Source organism: Pelophylax lessonae (genome assembly GCF_965119305.1).
Source record: "Pelophylax lessonae genome assembly, chromosome: 4".
In the NCBI taxonomy this organism is placed as follows: Eukaryota; Metazoa; Chordata; class Amphibia; order Anura; family Ranidae; genus Pelophylax; species Pelophylax lessonae.
In genome coordinates, this window is record NC_138771.1 from 72,260,460 (window position 1) to 72,276,179 (window position 15,720).

At 47.6% G+C, this 15,720-nt stretch overlaps 1 protein-coding gene across 11 annotated transcripts in view; it reads right to left on the reverse strand.

The window, feature by feature from the left end:
• Positions 1–15,720, reverse strand: part of PPIP5K1 (diphosphoinositol pentakisphosphate kinase 1) — a 431,068-nt gene that overhangs the window by 330,050 nt on the left and 85,298 nt on the right. For all 11 annotated transcript variants that reach the window (XM_082257041.1, XM_082257040.1, XM_082257039.1 and 8 more), the window contains exon 4: positions 14,392–14,482. In XM_082257041.1, coding sequence (XP_082113167.1) covers positions 14,392–14,482 — 91 coding nt within the window. The remainder of the gene's footprint in view (positions 1–14,391; positions 14,483–15,720) is intronic.

Here is a 15,720-nt window from a genome sequence, read left to right on the forward strand (position 1 = left end):
GTTAAGTCATGCCGTTTTGCTGTACTGCATCGTTTACCCGTTGCTGAACTGCGCCCATCCTGGGTCGGCTCCCTTGCTGTAGACCCAGCATGGGCATGGCGATTTGGGTATTATTGGATTGCACAGAATCATTGTTTATCAGGGGGTAGTTATCCCCCTTATTATCCTTTAGTTCAGTATATTGCTTCCCCCTCCCTTTCTTGTCCCCTCTTCCTCACCTTCTTCTTCTTCCCAGGTAACCTCTCCCCCATTTTTCCCCCTATTCTCTCCCATATCCCTTCCTCTCCCTGCCCATCTCTTCTTCTGTATACCCCTCTGTGAGCCGATCTATATCTGCCTCCACATGCTTGGTCTCAAGCCAGCATTAAACTTACATGTTAAAGCGTATCAGGATTAAAGTTGTTTGCCTGCTGTATAATGTTATATGCTTATGCACCGTTAATATTTTTTTCTTTTTTGCTGCGCTAAGGTATGCAGTTCAGCCGTCACGCATTCTATGCATACTGCTGTGTTAAGTTGTGCCGTTTTGTTGTAATGCACCGTTCACCTGTTGCTGAACTGCGCCCATCCTGGATCTGCACCCTTGATGCAGACCCGGCATGGGCATGGCGAGTTGGATATTATTGTATTGCATGGAATCTTTGTTTATCCTGGGGTAATTATCCCCTTGTTATCTTTTACCCCACTACCCATTCAATTTTATGCTGATTCTGGCACCCTTCTGGCAACCCATGGCCAGATTTTATTTAGTTTCAACTCATCTCCTGAGACACCACTATCCCTATCATTTACCTGCTGTCCCCCAGTGCCGTGCTGTCCCACAGTTGTTTAGTGTTTGCCTGGGTAACTACCGGCTCCTGTTGACCCCAAGCACCAAGTGCACATTTCCTCGCCCCTCTGATTAGAGCTTGACCGGTACCCCGGGTAAGCTATACGGGGGCTTCTCTCTTTCTCACTCTTTTTCCTTCTTGTCCTTAGCGCCTCTCACCCCCTCTTCCTTTTTACTCCTTTCCCCTTCTCTTCCTCCCACCCACTTCCCCCCCCCCCCCTCTCTCTTTTTTTTTTCTCTCTCTCCCCCATTTCCCTCCCACCATGCCCGCCCCTGAGGTGATGCAGATACAGAAACGCATTAAGATCCTCTCGAGGTCTCAACGTCCCGGAGAAGCGTTCCCAAACGTTAGTGGAAGCACATAGGCTCCGGGCGCAAATTCTTCTACTCCAAGAAACCCATTTTAGGACTGGTGACCCGATCTTCCTCTCCAACAAACGCTTTCCTACGGGATTTCATGCCACGACGAAAGGCGCCAAATCCCGTAGGATCTCGATCCTCTTGGCTCATCAGGTAGACTTCAAATTATTAGCCACTAAGGCAGACCCCAACGGCAAGTTCCTCTTCGTTAAGGGGCTCCTCGCCTCCCGCCCAATCACGATCGCGAATCTTTACGCACCTAATAGCAAACAGGTGGCTTTTTTTTTCGCTCTGCCATTCAGGAACTTCAGGAGTTTCCGTCCGGCCTCCTGATTCTTGGTGGCAATTTCAATGCCCCCTTGAACCCCTTATTCGACTCCTCCACGGGCTCTTCGGTCCTTCCTTACAAGGCACTGCGCCAAATCACTGCTCAGCTCCACTCCCTCCGACTCCATGACACTTGGAGACTTACCCACCCAGACACCAGAGACTATACATTCTTTTCCTCACCCCACCAGAAATTCTCCAGAATCGACTATCTCTTTTTATCCCAACCGAAACTCCCTTACCTAACTTCCTCCACTATTGAACCCTGTGTGTTATCTGATCACAATCCGATTACTTTGTCCCTTCAGTTTCCGGAAATCGAAACGAGATGTAAATCCTGGAGACTTAATGCCTCGCTTCTAAGAGACAAAGCAGTGGTTTGCGAAGCTCCAAAATACCCTGATGGAATATTTTGATCTGAACGACACCCCTGACACCTCAGCGTTGACCCAATGGGAGGCACACAAGTGTGTGATCCGGGGAGAATTTCTCTCTTTGTCGGCCTCCTTTAAACGGGCTCGACAGAAGGAACTTGCGGACCTCTACTCCAGACTTGAAATGCTCGAAAAATCTTTTAAATGCTCCCTTGCACAATCCACTTTGTCGGAACTGACGGCAGTTCGCACTGAGTTACGTGACAAGCTGGGTCTCCAGGCTCACCGCAGATTGGTTCTCTCACTCAAGTTATTTTATGAGCAGGGGAACAAGAGTGGTCGCCTCCTAGCTCGTGCAGTCCGTACGCAGAATGCCTGGTCCTCGGTACATCTTATCAGGGATGCCTCTGGCACCTCTCACCACTCTAACCCCGCTATAGCCAAACAGTTTGAGTCCTATTACAGGAAACTGTACAACCTTTCTGATTCCCTTGCTGTTCAACCCTCTCCAGAAACCAGGAAGGCCCAACTGGATGCCTTCTTCCAGTCGCATGGCATGACCCATCTTTCCGAAGCGGATGCTGACTACTTGGAGGCCCCCATATCTGGAGCAGAGCTACATCGCACCCTTAAGGAAATGAAGCCGGGGAAAAGCCCGGGCCCAGACAGGCTTTCGCTCCAGTATTACCGCTCTATTGCCGACATTCTTACACCACATTTTCTTCGTGCCTTTGGGAGTCTTGCCACATCCCCTTCCCATCCTCTTTCTCTGCTGGAGGCGCATATCTCGGTGATCCCAAAATCAGGAAAGGACGCTTCTTTAGTGACAAGCTATCGACCGATCTCTCTTTTAAACGTTGATGCCAAGTTATACGCCAAGATTTTGGCCAATAGGATTCTCCCTTTCCTACCATCTCTCGTCTCCCTTGATCAGGTGGGCTTTGTCCCTGGCAGGGAGGCGAGAGATAACACTACAAAAGCCCTTAACATACATCATTGGCTGACTGCAAAGAAAGTCCCCGTTTTTTTCCTTTCTCTGGATGCCGAAAAGGCGTTCGGCAGAGTGGCCTGGGATTACCTGTTGCAGACCCTGGAATCCATCGGAAGAAGATCTCGGATGCTTTCAAGCATCCAGGCGCCTTACACGGACCAAATTGCCAGGGTTCGGGTCAACGGCCACTTGTCGGACGCCTTTCGCTTAACTAATGGCACGAGACAGGGATGTCCCCTGTCCCCTATCCTTTTTGTTTTATCCCTCGAACCCTTCCTGAATATGCTCCGTCAGAACCCTAATGTTCACGGCGTCCAAGTGGGTGGTTCCACCCATAAGGTAGCTGCGTTCGCAGACGACATGCTCCTTTTCCTGTCGCAACCACATATAACCATCCCGAATTTGATGAGAGACCTGGAGTATTACGGTTCCCTATCCAACCTTAAAGTTAATCATTCAAAGTCGATGGCTCTTAACGTCTCCCTTCCGCATTCGGAGGTGGAACGGTGTCAATCTAATTTTCCTTTCGTATGGACAACCTCATCACTTCCACACCTAGGTATTCATATCCCGCCAGACCTTGCGAGTCTCTTTGCCGCTAACTACCAACCTCTACTGTCTGCCATTGGGGTGGATTTGAAATCCTGGAGAAATCTCCAGATCTCTTGGTTTGGGAGGGCCGCTATTCTAAAAATGTCCATTCTCCCCAAACTACTCTACCTTTTCCAAACAATCCCCATACATATACCCCCCGCCTTTTTCTCTTCTCTCCGTGCTCTGTGGCGGACATTTATTTGGCAAGGTAAACCTCCCAGGAATAAGTTCTCACGCCTTACGGCTCCCAAGCACAGAGGTGGGTTGAATTTGCCGGATGTACTGAGCTATTACAAAGCGTGTCTTCTCAGCAGAATAGTGGATTGGAATCTACATACAGACCAAAAAGCGGTCGTCGGGTTGGAAAATACCTGGTCCACTACCCCGCTACATCTCCTTCCGTGGTTACCTATATCCGATGTCCCACAATCTCTTAGATCGCACCCCTTCATTGGACCTCCACTACTGATTCATGATACTTGGCGCAAGAAAATGAAAATCGATCCTCACTGTGGTCCCCTAACGACCCTTCGGCTCAACCCAGCCTTCCCGCCGGGGATGTCCAGTGGTTTTCTTCGCTCCTGCTGGCTGCACCAAGAAGTTCTGGCCAAACACTTCTACAAGAATGGCGCACCCATCACCTGGGAAAAGCTTAACTCTTCTCTTCGCCCTCCGGGCCTCCCATTGTGGACGTTCTTTCAAATACGTAATTTTCTTTCCTCCAGACATACCCCTACCAACTGGACAAGACCCCGGACACCACTGGAATCCATATGCGAGCGTACACGCCCTCAACGCCATATAATCTCAGAACCATACGGGCACTTGCTCGATGCTCCTTCAGCATCTTCCGCAATGTTCGCTCATGCCTGGTCGAAAGACCTACACCTGTCCCTCACTGAAGGGGACTGGGAATCCGTTTGCCGCTTACCCCACCGCACCTCGCTTAATGTTACTGCCCAGGAGAATGGATACAAGATCATGACTCGCTGGTACAGAACCCCAGCGAAAATCCACAAATTTGCGCCGGCTATTGATGATTCCTGCTGGAGATGTAATGCATCTTCTGGTACCATGCTTCACATATGGTGGACGTGTCCGGTGTTGCAACCTTTTTGAAATACGTTCACGAAACGGTGAAGAAGGTCACGTCTAGTGAGATCCCCTACACTCCAGAAAGATTTCTGCTGAATTACTCCCCCAGGAATGCGTCCTCATTTCAAACCGTCCTGGCTCGTCATAGGATGACCGCCACCAAACTCTGCGTCCCTTGTCATTGGCGCTCTTCCTCTATCCCCTCGCAGGCTGAACAAAACTGAGGAAATTGAAGAATTAATAGCCATCTCACGGGAAAATATCTTTAAGTTTTCCGCAGAATGGTTGGACTGGCTCCGCTATAAGGAGACAGATGAATACAACTCCATCACCCGCTCTTCATGACTTGTCCTCTGTGACTGTACCACCCCACTTGGACCGGGCTCACCACAGTGAAGGAGGAAGGAGAGTCCGCACGCAGCTTCATCACATCACCGAGCTCAGTCCTTTCTGAATCCCTCCCCCCTGTTTTTTTTTTTCTTCCCTCTTTCTCTCCCATACCCCTTCTTCCTTCTCTCTTCTACTTTTTCTATCCTTCATTTTCCCTTTTTTAAGCTTGCTACCTATAATCCCACTGATTGTATTTAGGATGTTAACATCCCTGTTTCAGACACATGATTGATGCTCGCCTCAGGAAACACTCCACTTTCTCCCTTCTTGATGGATTAATTCTATCGCAAGCCTCTCATCCTTTTGGAGACTCATTCGTTATACCCCTAGCCGTCTATGCTCCAAATTGATGTCTCAACTTACCTCCTCACCCTCCCCCCTGCCCCGTGATTTTTTCTGCCTTGTAATGGGCTTTCACACTGTGTATTATATATCGTGCCTTATTGTGTCTGTAAACATATGACTTCATAAGTTTTCATGCCTATGTATACTCTGTTCTACTGTGGGATCATTGGCTCTCAGTATACTTTACTGTTTACATTGTCTGTTTTAAATTTTGTCAATAAAATCGTTTATGGAAAAAAAAAAAATAAATAAAAAATAAATGTGATTATGTGCCGGTTCACACTAGGGCGACCTGTGAGGCGGCCGCTCCGAGGTCCGGGCGCGCTGCTCGCACCGCGACCTCCGAAGTAGCGTCGCTGCAATGTGAACCGGCGCTGAAGGAATTCTGCTATTTTCCTATGACTGCTCAGTGAATAAAGAAGGACCCAGATTAGAGTGAGCAAGAGTGACTAGCATCTCACAGCATTTGATGATTCTCAGCCCATTTCAGATTTTCACAACGCATACCTTTCATAGGACATGCAAGTTTAAAGTGTTAGTTCACCTTTACATAAAAAATGATAGGGTGAACTAATACACTACGCTCTGCCCATAGCCCCGTGACTGCACTCCTACTCACATACCAACAATTAGGAGTAGGTAGGACTGCCTCCCAATCTTGTCATCACTGTGATAGTCAATCTCAGTGGCTACACCGAATGCCTCAATTGTTAAGATCCTCTTAAAAAGCCTATTTGACATAGCGGCCACGGTCATTCGAAGAGAAATTGATGGGGAAACTGGATTTTTGTCTTACTGTAAAATCCTTTCCTCTGATGTTCATTGACGGACACAGCTCCCTATCTTCTTTGACCCTTGGGTTATGCTGCTCTCCTTAGGAGTGGGACACTAGGCGGAAACAAATTGACTACGCCTATAGGGCAGTCCCAGGGGGTATACTCCCACTTCCTGCTATAGGACTTCAGTTCTGTAACAAGCAGTGTCAGAAGAATACATAACCCAACTCAACAAAGGAATGATCAGAAAAAAGGATTTTACGGTAAGCCAAAAATCCAGTTTTCTCTTTCTTTCATTGACGGACACAGCTCCATATCTTCTTGGACCCTTAGGACGTCCCTAAGCAGTATCAAAATGAGGAGTGGGAAATAACACAGCAATAAATCTATTTCCCAAAAGGGTTAAACTTAGCCAAACAGGTAAACCAGGAGCTCAACCCGGAACAACTGGAGCTCACCTACCAGGAAAAAACACACCCTCAAGAGGCAGGAGCCTCTGCAACAGCAGTCTGCAAAACTTTGCTAGTACATCCACCTTGTAAAACTTTGTGAATGTGTGTACAGACGACCAGGTGGCCACCTTGCAAACCTGGACCACTCACGCCCGATGACGGAAGGCCCTGGAGAGACTAAGTGCCCTTGTAGAATGCGCCTTAACAGGGAAAGGAGGAACCTGACCCTTGATAAAATATGCCTGCACCACAGTCTGCCTGATCCATCTGGAAATGGTTGCAGCAGATGCATCCTGCCCCTTACGAGAACCCTCCATAAGGACAAACAAGGAATCATATTTGCGAATCCACTCAGCCGCCAGGTACACCCTGATGGCCTGAACCACATTCAAGCAATTTATTTTCGATGTTTCAGTTTAGGACATAATGAAGGCAACACAATTTCTTCATTTAAGTGGAACTCTTATGCCTCGTTTCCACTGAGCGGATCGGTTCGGGTCAGTTCGGTACGGTACGCTAATTTAAGTGATTCCATTGTGAAAGTGGTCCATACAACTGAACCAAACCGCTCCATTCCTGGTCCTGCTTCAGATGTAGGGCCATAGGAAATGGAACGGTTCGGTTAGGGCGGAGCTACTGGCGTCACACGATAGATTCCACTGATTGGCGGACAGGAAAACTTCAATGCTCACATCAAATGAAAGAGCAAAACAAACACCTCATTTGGTGTAAACTCCGCATGGTCCCTGGTGGCCAGACTTGCAGTGGAAACGCTCACCTGAATAGACCGGACCATTCTAACTCTTCCAAACTGTACCGACCCGAACTGTTCCGCTCAGTGGAAAACGAGGCATTAGACGACCTTAGGAAGGAACGATTGTCAGGGACGTAGTACCACTTTGTCCCTGTGAACCACCAGGTAAGGTGACCAACAGGACAACGCAGCCAGCTCTGAGACCCTGCGTGCAGAAGAAATAGCTACCAAGAAAGCCATCTTCTGTGACAGAGTAAGCAGAGGAAGTTCACAAATATTTTCAAAAGGCGGTTTTTGAAGAAGCGACAGCACCATATTAGGATTCCCATGGAGGCACAGGGGGCCTTACTGGAGGAGCCAGATGGCGAACTATCAGCACGGACGTTGGAAAAAAAGCCAAATGCTGATCTACACTTCTTTGTAGAAACTCCAGCAGACGTGACACCGAAAAGGAACGGGGGGAACCCTCCCAACTCTTACATCAAGTAATGTACGCCTTCCAAACGCAATGATAAATCATCCTAGAGACAGATTTCTTAGCTTTTAACCGGGTAGGATCCCGAGACCTTGCCACAAACCTTGGAACCTTCCGGTTGAGGTGAGAGGAAGGTTTAATTAACCACTTGCCCACCTGCCGCAGTAGTTTGCCTGCCAATTTTCCACCCCTGGAATGTGTACAGCAGAAAGGGCTGGAACAAAGCGTTCTGCCCACCTTAGAATGCCAGCCACTTCTTTGGCCTCTAGGGCACTCGATGCTCCCGTGATGATTGACATATGCTAAGACGTGGCATTGTCCGATTGAATCCTTACCAGACACCCCTGCAGACGATCCGTTCACTGGAACCGGCAAAGCCTGATCGCCCGAATTTCCAGGATATTGATCAGCAGACTGGACTCCTACCGAGACCAAACTTCCTGGTGTCCGTGGGAACCACTGTCCAGTACAGAGGAATTAAGGATTTTTCCTGCTGAAGCGCCGGGGTACGGAGCCACCACAGCAAGGATCCCCTCATACTCCAGCACAACAGGACCAGATTGTCCAGGGACTGAGGATTCTTGTCCCATTTGGCCAAAATCTCCTTTTGCAGAGGTCTGGTATGAAACTGAGCAAACAGAACCGCCTTGAAGGTGGAGACCATTAAACCCAGCACTTGCATACAAGTCCTGACAAATGACCGGCCGTATGATAAACAGGAGCCGAATCGCATGCTTTAACTTTCTGGAAGAAACACCCGAGCCGATGTTGAATCCAGAGTCAGGCCCAGGTAGTCCAATTTGTTGGACGGAGTCAGAGCTGATTTTTGAAAAAAGTCAATGTCCAACCAAAATCTTGCAGGGTTCGCACGGTGATGTCCAAATCTTCCTGTAGGACAGACAGAGACTCTGTTCACAGAAGGAAATCGTCCAGGTACCCCAGTACCGCAATCCCCCTCTGCCTGAGAGCAAGGCTAACACTGGGGCCAACACTTTTGTGAACACCCGAGGAGCTGAGGTGAGACCAAAGGGTAATGCCACGAATTGATAGTGCTCCTCGCCTATGGCAAAGCAAAGAAAATGCTGATGCCCGACATAGATTGGGATATGAAGGTAAGCGTCCTTGATATCGATAGAGACCAGAAAATTGCCTTGATGAAGGGATGCCACTACCGTGCGCATGGACTCCATTCTGAATTTCCGAACCCGCACAAAGCGGTTTAGGGTCTTAAAGTCCAAGATTGGATGGACATTGCCGTCCTTCCTGGGGACAGTAAATAAGTTTGAATAAAACCCCTGAAAAGGTTCCGACTCTAGAACTCGTACAATGACTCCTTTGCGAAAGCAAATACTGAACCGCCCCGAGAAGACCCTGTAGCCGATCCGGGAACAGGCGCAGATTGGAAGGAAAGAACCTCGATCCCGTAACCAGACCGGATCAACTCATGGACCCATTTGTCTTGAATGAAGGAGGTCCACGGGTCCAGAAAGAAGCAAAGACGTCCCCTCACCCCATTGTATGGGTTAAGGCGCCCCTTCAGGCAGAGGAAGACTTGTCTGCGGGGCCAGCGGAGCCCGCTTTTGATTTACCAATCCAGGGTTTCTTGGAACCTCCTGAGAATGTACGGGAGGATTTAGAACCCTTGTCCTGCGACCCCGCGGGGCGAAAGGGCTGCTAGTGGGCTGAGAAGACAGGACCATGTTTGCGGCGAGGCTCTCTGCTTTTTAGTAACCTGCGAAAGCAGGGTGCACTTATCTCCCGTGAGACCTTTAAATGATCTCTTCCATAGAAACTCAGAACAAGTGGTCCCTCACAAAGGGGAGATCTGTGCGAACCTTTTTGGAGGCCTGGTCCGCAGATCAGCATTTCAGTCAAATCATGCGGTGAAGAATCACTGCTGTCACAGACACCTTGCAGGCCAAAGGGGCCACATCCAGAGAAGCATCACAGATACTGTATACTGTAACCCCTGTAACAACTGATCCGCCAGCTCCGGGGGTTGCCGACCCCCTTCCAAATCCTTGTGTAAAAGCTTTGCCCATTCTGTCACGGTCTGGGAGACCAAGGGTATCGCGAACACAGGCCTCAAAATTGAACCTGCCACGGTAAAAAGGTAGCGGACCAGAGATTCCACCTTCCTGTCTACAGGGTCTTTAAAAGACGGAGCATCCTCCCCTGGGATCAGTGTGGCTTTATTCAACCTGGAAACCTGAGAATCCACCACCGGTGGAACTGTCAGTTTCTTTAAGAGGCACTCCTCAAAAGGATACCTCCTAGCAAACGCTTAGGTATCCCAACCATGCGTTTCAGGGTACCCCACTGACTAGTGACAATCTCGTCTAAATAGGCAGGAAAGGGGAACACCTTAGTCACTTTGGATGATCTGTGGGTACCAAATTGCACCGGCGCAGCCGACGCAGCATTAGCTGTGTCCTCCGTTTTTAAAGTTTCCCGCACTGATGCAATCAGTGCCTCCACCAGTGCCTTTTCTTGCGCAGATGTAGTATAAAAAGAATCAACCCACTGCTAGAGCACTCCAAGTGCGTGGACGCAGACCCCGTGTGGTGACTCGCGTCCGCGGCGGCCGAATCAACCTCAAAATCTGAAGCTGCAGATGAAGGAGGGGGGCGCTTTTTGCTAGGTCTTTTTTGAAGAGCCTTATCCACTTTGGACACCAGGGACTGCAAGACTGCTGTCATGGCGGACTGAGACCCAGAGGGTCCCGCAGCTTCTGAGTGGGTCAGGTGGCGACACGTGTTCTAGGGACTCCATAGTAACCTGGGGACCGCCAGCAATAGCTGAACAAAAAAGGCTGTAAAAATGCTGTAAAACCCCCCACTGCTGCACCACAGGTCCTATCGCACCAAGCAGCACTGCTATAGCAGAAGAGGGAGTATGTACAGCCTCAGGGACTCACCAACACCGACTTAGAAGGACAGAGTGCCAAGCTGCCTGCTGCACGCCAGAAAGGAAGAGGAAACGGAAATACCGCCACTAGCGGCCCACTGCCGAGCACCGGAACCCTTCAGGTACTTAAGCCCAGCAAGGGGGCCTAGCCAGGGACACCCCCCGGACATTTCTTTCCTTTCTTCCATTAGAATGGCAAATGGAGCCTCCGCAGCACACTCCCTCCCCCCCCCCCCCCCACTCTAGCCACAGCTCACCCCACACACAGCTCAGAAGGGGGGGGGGGGGGTTGTCAGCGCAGGAAAACCCTGCTAGCGAGGAGGGGGCGCCATTAGGCTTGGAAGTACACATGAGGGGAGGCGCCCGCATCCACTCCAAAATTTCCCAGAGAGGAGGGGGGACACTACTCACCCCATTTTGGGACCGGCAGACACCACTCGGGACAGATCACCTCCCCATCTTGGAACAGGGGGGGTGCTGCAGGTCAGAGGTATGCTGCGACTTAGGCCGCGACAAGGTCGTGTGCGTCCTCACGGGGCGTTTCACTTGCAGATCAGCCCCCGTCCAGTGGGGCTATGTTGTGGCCAACCTAGCGTGGAGCTGCGGTCTGCATGCACTCGCTGGCCAGACTGGGGAGACCGTAAGGATCTAGGATATCCAATGCGTCACTCAGTCCAGCAGTTGATTGTAGTTCTCACTGGAACAGACTTGATTGTAAAAAGAAAATAACAAAAGGAAAAAAGTTCAGTTTAAAAAGGAAAAAATGCTAGGACCAAAGATCCCAGCAGGAAGCTAGGTCCTTACTCCTGACTAGGCAGAAAAAACTGAAGTCCTATAGCAGGAAATGGGAGTATTCCCCCTGGGACTGCCCTATTATTATTATTATTATTTCAGGTACTTATATAGCGCTGTCAATTTACGCAGCGCTTTTACATATACATTGTACATTCACATCAGTCCCTGCCCTCAAGGAGCTTACAATCTAAGGTCCCTAAGTCACATACATACACAGTAGAGCCAATTTTTTTATACGGGATCCAATTAACCTACCAGCATGTCTTTGGAGTGTGGGAGGAAACCGGAGTACCCGGAGGAAACCCACGCAGGCACAGGGAGAACATGCAAACTCCAGGCAGGTAGTGTCGTGGTTGGGATTCGAACCAGCGACCCTCTTGCTGCTAGGTGAAAGCACTACACCACTGTGCTGCCCGCCCTATAGACATAGTCAATTTTTTTCAGCCTAGTATCCTATTCCTAAGGACAGCAGCATAACCCAAAGATCAAAGAAGATATGGAGCTGTGTCTGTCAATGAACGAAAGAGAAATCTAAAATTTTACAGCTGCCATGAGAGGATGAGGTGAGGTTATTCATAGAACAGGAACAAATGGTCCAGTGACTATTCTCTTCCCTTACTTTGATATGACTTCCTCTCATTTCCTGTGGCATCTCCAGGATAGGGAGTGAAGGGAAATTTCCATAGCAGAACACAGGCACAAAAGATGACCTGATAGGGGTTTTATCCTTCCCTACTCTATCCAAAAGGAAAAAAAATGGTAAATATTCAAACTTCATTTTGGCAAGGGGTCCAAAAACTCTTGATTCACTATCAAGTTTAAAAAAAAAAATAAAAATTAAAATGGCACACAGTGTGAAAAAGAAGCCCAGCTTACTTTGCATGTGTAAACATTATTGCACAAGGTACTAACAACTAAGAATCACTTCATGCATTAATGGTCAAGTCTAATCCAGGATTTACAGGGATTTAAAGCAAAGAGCCTCTCACAGCAACCAAATATTGCTTTCTAGCAGTTTATCGAGGTTAAAAGAGGGACTACTATGGCTTGCTATACCATCTCAATCATGTTTTCCCTGTGATGGTCCAACCCTGTCACTGAAATCTGGAGTTTTTTTGTAACAGCATGCCACATCAACAACTAGTACACTGCATGCAAACATTGTGCCTGACCCATGTAGGCTGTCCCCAGGCATACAGCTATTAAAAGATCTAATCACTAATTTCCCACTATTTACACAACAATAATACAATCATGAGTAACTTGAAAACATGTATTATGCCTCATTTAACACTTCAAAACTGTTTTTAACACACAAACCATTTAATTATGTGAGGAATTCCAGACGGGAAATTTTTACACAGTTACGAACATGGACCAGTGTAACTATATATATATATATATATATATATATATATATATATATATATATATATATATACACACACACACACACACCATACCTGGGCAAACCCCCAGAAGCTGGAAATCACTAAAGTACACACTGCTACCCCAGTTATCTCCATTTCCTTCCGGGACCTATGCTGAGCAGTTGCTCTGCTGCATTCTGAACGCAAGAGGCTGGACGCTCAGCATGAGCACCATTTGGAGCAGGCATCACCGTATGACAAACCGAAGTCCAGATCCAGACCCACGGTTGTGCCATTTAAATGAGATGCTTCCTTCCCCCAGACTCAGCGGCTGTCATTCTCACAGCAAAGCAGAGACCAGGAGGTGGGTCAGATCAAGAGGCACAGTAGCACTGCATGGGAGGCGGGAGCGGGAGCTGCCCGAGAAAACTTTGCATATTACCGAGCAGATGATTGGTTGCTAGGACACAGAGCGGTCCTAGCAACCAATCATTAGAACCCTAATACGCAAAGTTAACTTCCGCAACTTCAGCTCCCATCCTTCATGCAGTGCTACTGTGCCTCTCGAGGCAGACCTGGCACTTAAGATTGGGGAGCGGGGACTGCATGATATGAACATACAGAGAGGTCTATTTTGTGAAAGGGGGAGGAGTGAGGTAATGGGGAAGAGCACACCACTGTGTGTGTGGTGATGTAAAGGGGCAGTGAGAACTACTGTGGGGGGTGATGTGATAGAAAGGGGCAGGGAGCACTGCTGTGGGGGTGGGGGTGTAGGGGGGCAGTGCTGTTGAAGGGGTAATGTAAGGAAGGGGGGGTGATGTGAAGGGGCAGGGGGGTAGAGGAGGACACTACTGTAGGGGTGACGTGAGAGGAGCAGAGGACACTGCTGTAGGGGGGGAGGTAATGTGGTAGGAGCAGAGGACACGGTCATGGGGGGAAGGTGATGTGGGAGGGTTAGAGGACACGGCTGTGGGTGGCAGTGCTGAGTGGGGGGAGGGGGTGATGTGAAGAAGGGTTCAAAACACTACTGTGAAGGGGCAGATGACAATGATGTAAGAACGGGATTGTGATATAAGAGGAGAGGTGGGCTGTGATGTGTGGACAAACATGTGGTTCCCACCTCTGCTGGAAGAAAATTTTACTAATTGGACCTCCATGAATTTTAATTTAATAACCCTGGTTTAGAGAATGATTTTTATTTTCTGAATGAAGGCAAAGTGTTCTCTGATTAGACAAGGTTGGGAGGCAGGGCTCCGACATCATACTCTCCACTTTGTCCAATCAGAAAATGCAAAGAATTCTCTGAATGGCACCCATAATGAGTGGCCAACCTCCTGTGTTCAGAATGCAGCAGGACAGCCAATCAGCACGGGAAGCAAGTGTCTACTTTAGTGATTTCCAGCTCCCAGGGGAATCAGCAAGGTGTGGAATATACATAGTTATATTGGTTCAAGCTGGGCCAATATAAACTATATAAAAATATACCATACCTGGAATTCTCCTTTAAAAGACAGTACAAAATATGCAGACCCATTAATGGCACCAAATATATTTTACCTGTCTTGGATGTAATACTGCATATCCAAGTCATTAATGAGAAATGGGTTACGCAGTTTTGAGTAAGCAACAGCTTTATCAAGTGGAAAACCTAGAAAGCATCAAATCAGAAGAGAAGGGAGGTAAATATGTGCCAACATTATGGAAATAGTTTTAACTACAACATGGCATAAAAATACATGTCACATGACATATGTTCTTGAGGTGGTAAACTATAATGAAATAGACATTTGTTCTTTTCTACATGAAATGTAAACTATTAAACAATACTCCAATAAGCATTATTTACATCTGAGCTTCCTGAGGCGTAAGTTATATTGACATGTTATGTTTGCGCAATTGGTATTATAATTGAAATAAAACGGTGTACATATGGGAGTCATTTAAAGAATATGTCACCCTAACAATTCATATTCCTGATATGTTGCCGATGTACCATGTGCTTGTATGAGAAAGTATCCTGTTCTCTTTGTATTGCTTCCTTTGTGTGAAATCCCTGGTGTGCGCCTGCCAGTCCCTCTGCTTTCACATCAAAAACTGACCACATTAAGCACAGCGTGGTTAGTGTTCTGGCTGTGTTGGGAACTGTGATGCCAGCTCTCCTCTAGTTATCAGACTTGTGCTGACAATCCCAGCCCCCCCCCCCCCCCCACAGCCATTCACTGGGAAGATGGGCGTACTGCTGTTTCTCCTCCCCCAGATAAGAACAGAGGGAATGCGACTTATGAAAAAGGGGAAATAGAATGCATTAAGATAAAAAAAACTACTGACTTTAGAAACATTTTAGGCAAAAGTATAAGAACAGAAGAAACCTCACCGCAGCAAAGCTCAGTAGGTATTCTCAACAGTGCGGGGAATTCAATAAAGCTGATGTGCCACTTTTCTGATGTAAATCCATCTTGTTAATATATTGCGCCAAATTCATAAAGCAATTGCAACATGATTAGGACAGTGATTTGTGCACCAAATTCATATTGTTTTACACTGAATGCGCCAAATGTAAAAAGTGGAGCTATTAAGCCCAACTCTTTTTGGCATAAAGAGAAAAAAATATGTTTTCCAAGAAAATTTATTTTTTTGTGAAAACAACCTAAAACACTGTTGATCTCAATATTTATTTAAGAACTATCAGATTGTAGAAAAATAGTGGCTTTTCTGTGCCATTGCAACTCAAGTTTAGTTGAGTTATGAAATCACCAAAATAGTTCAAATGCTAGACTAGACTAATGTATCTTTACATACACAGTATACATTTATGAGGACCTGAACTCAAAGTGAAGATTTTTTATGTTATGCGGAATGTCTAGAAAATGTCTCAGCAGCACTCTG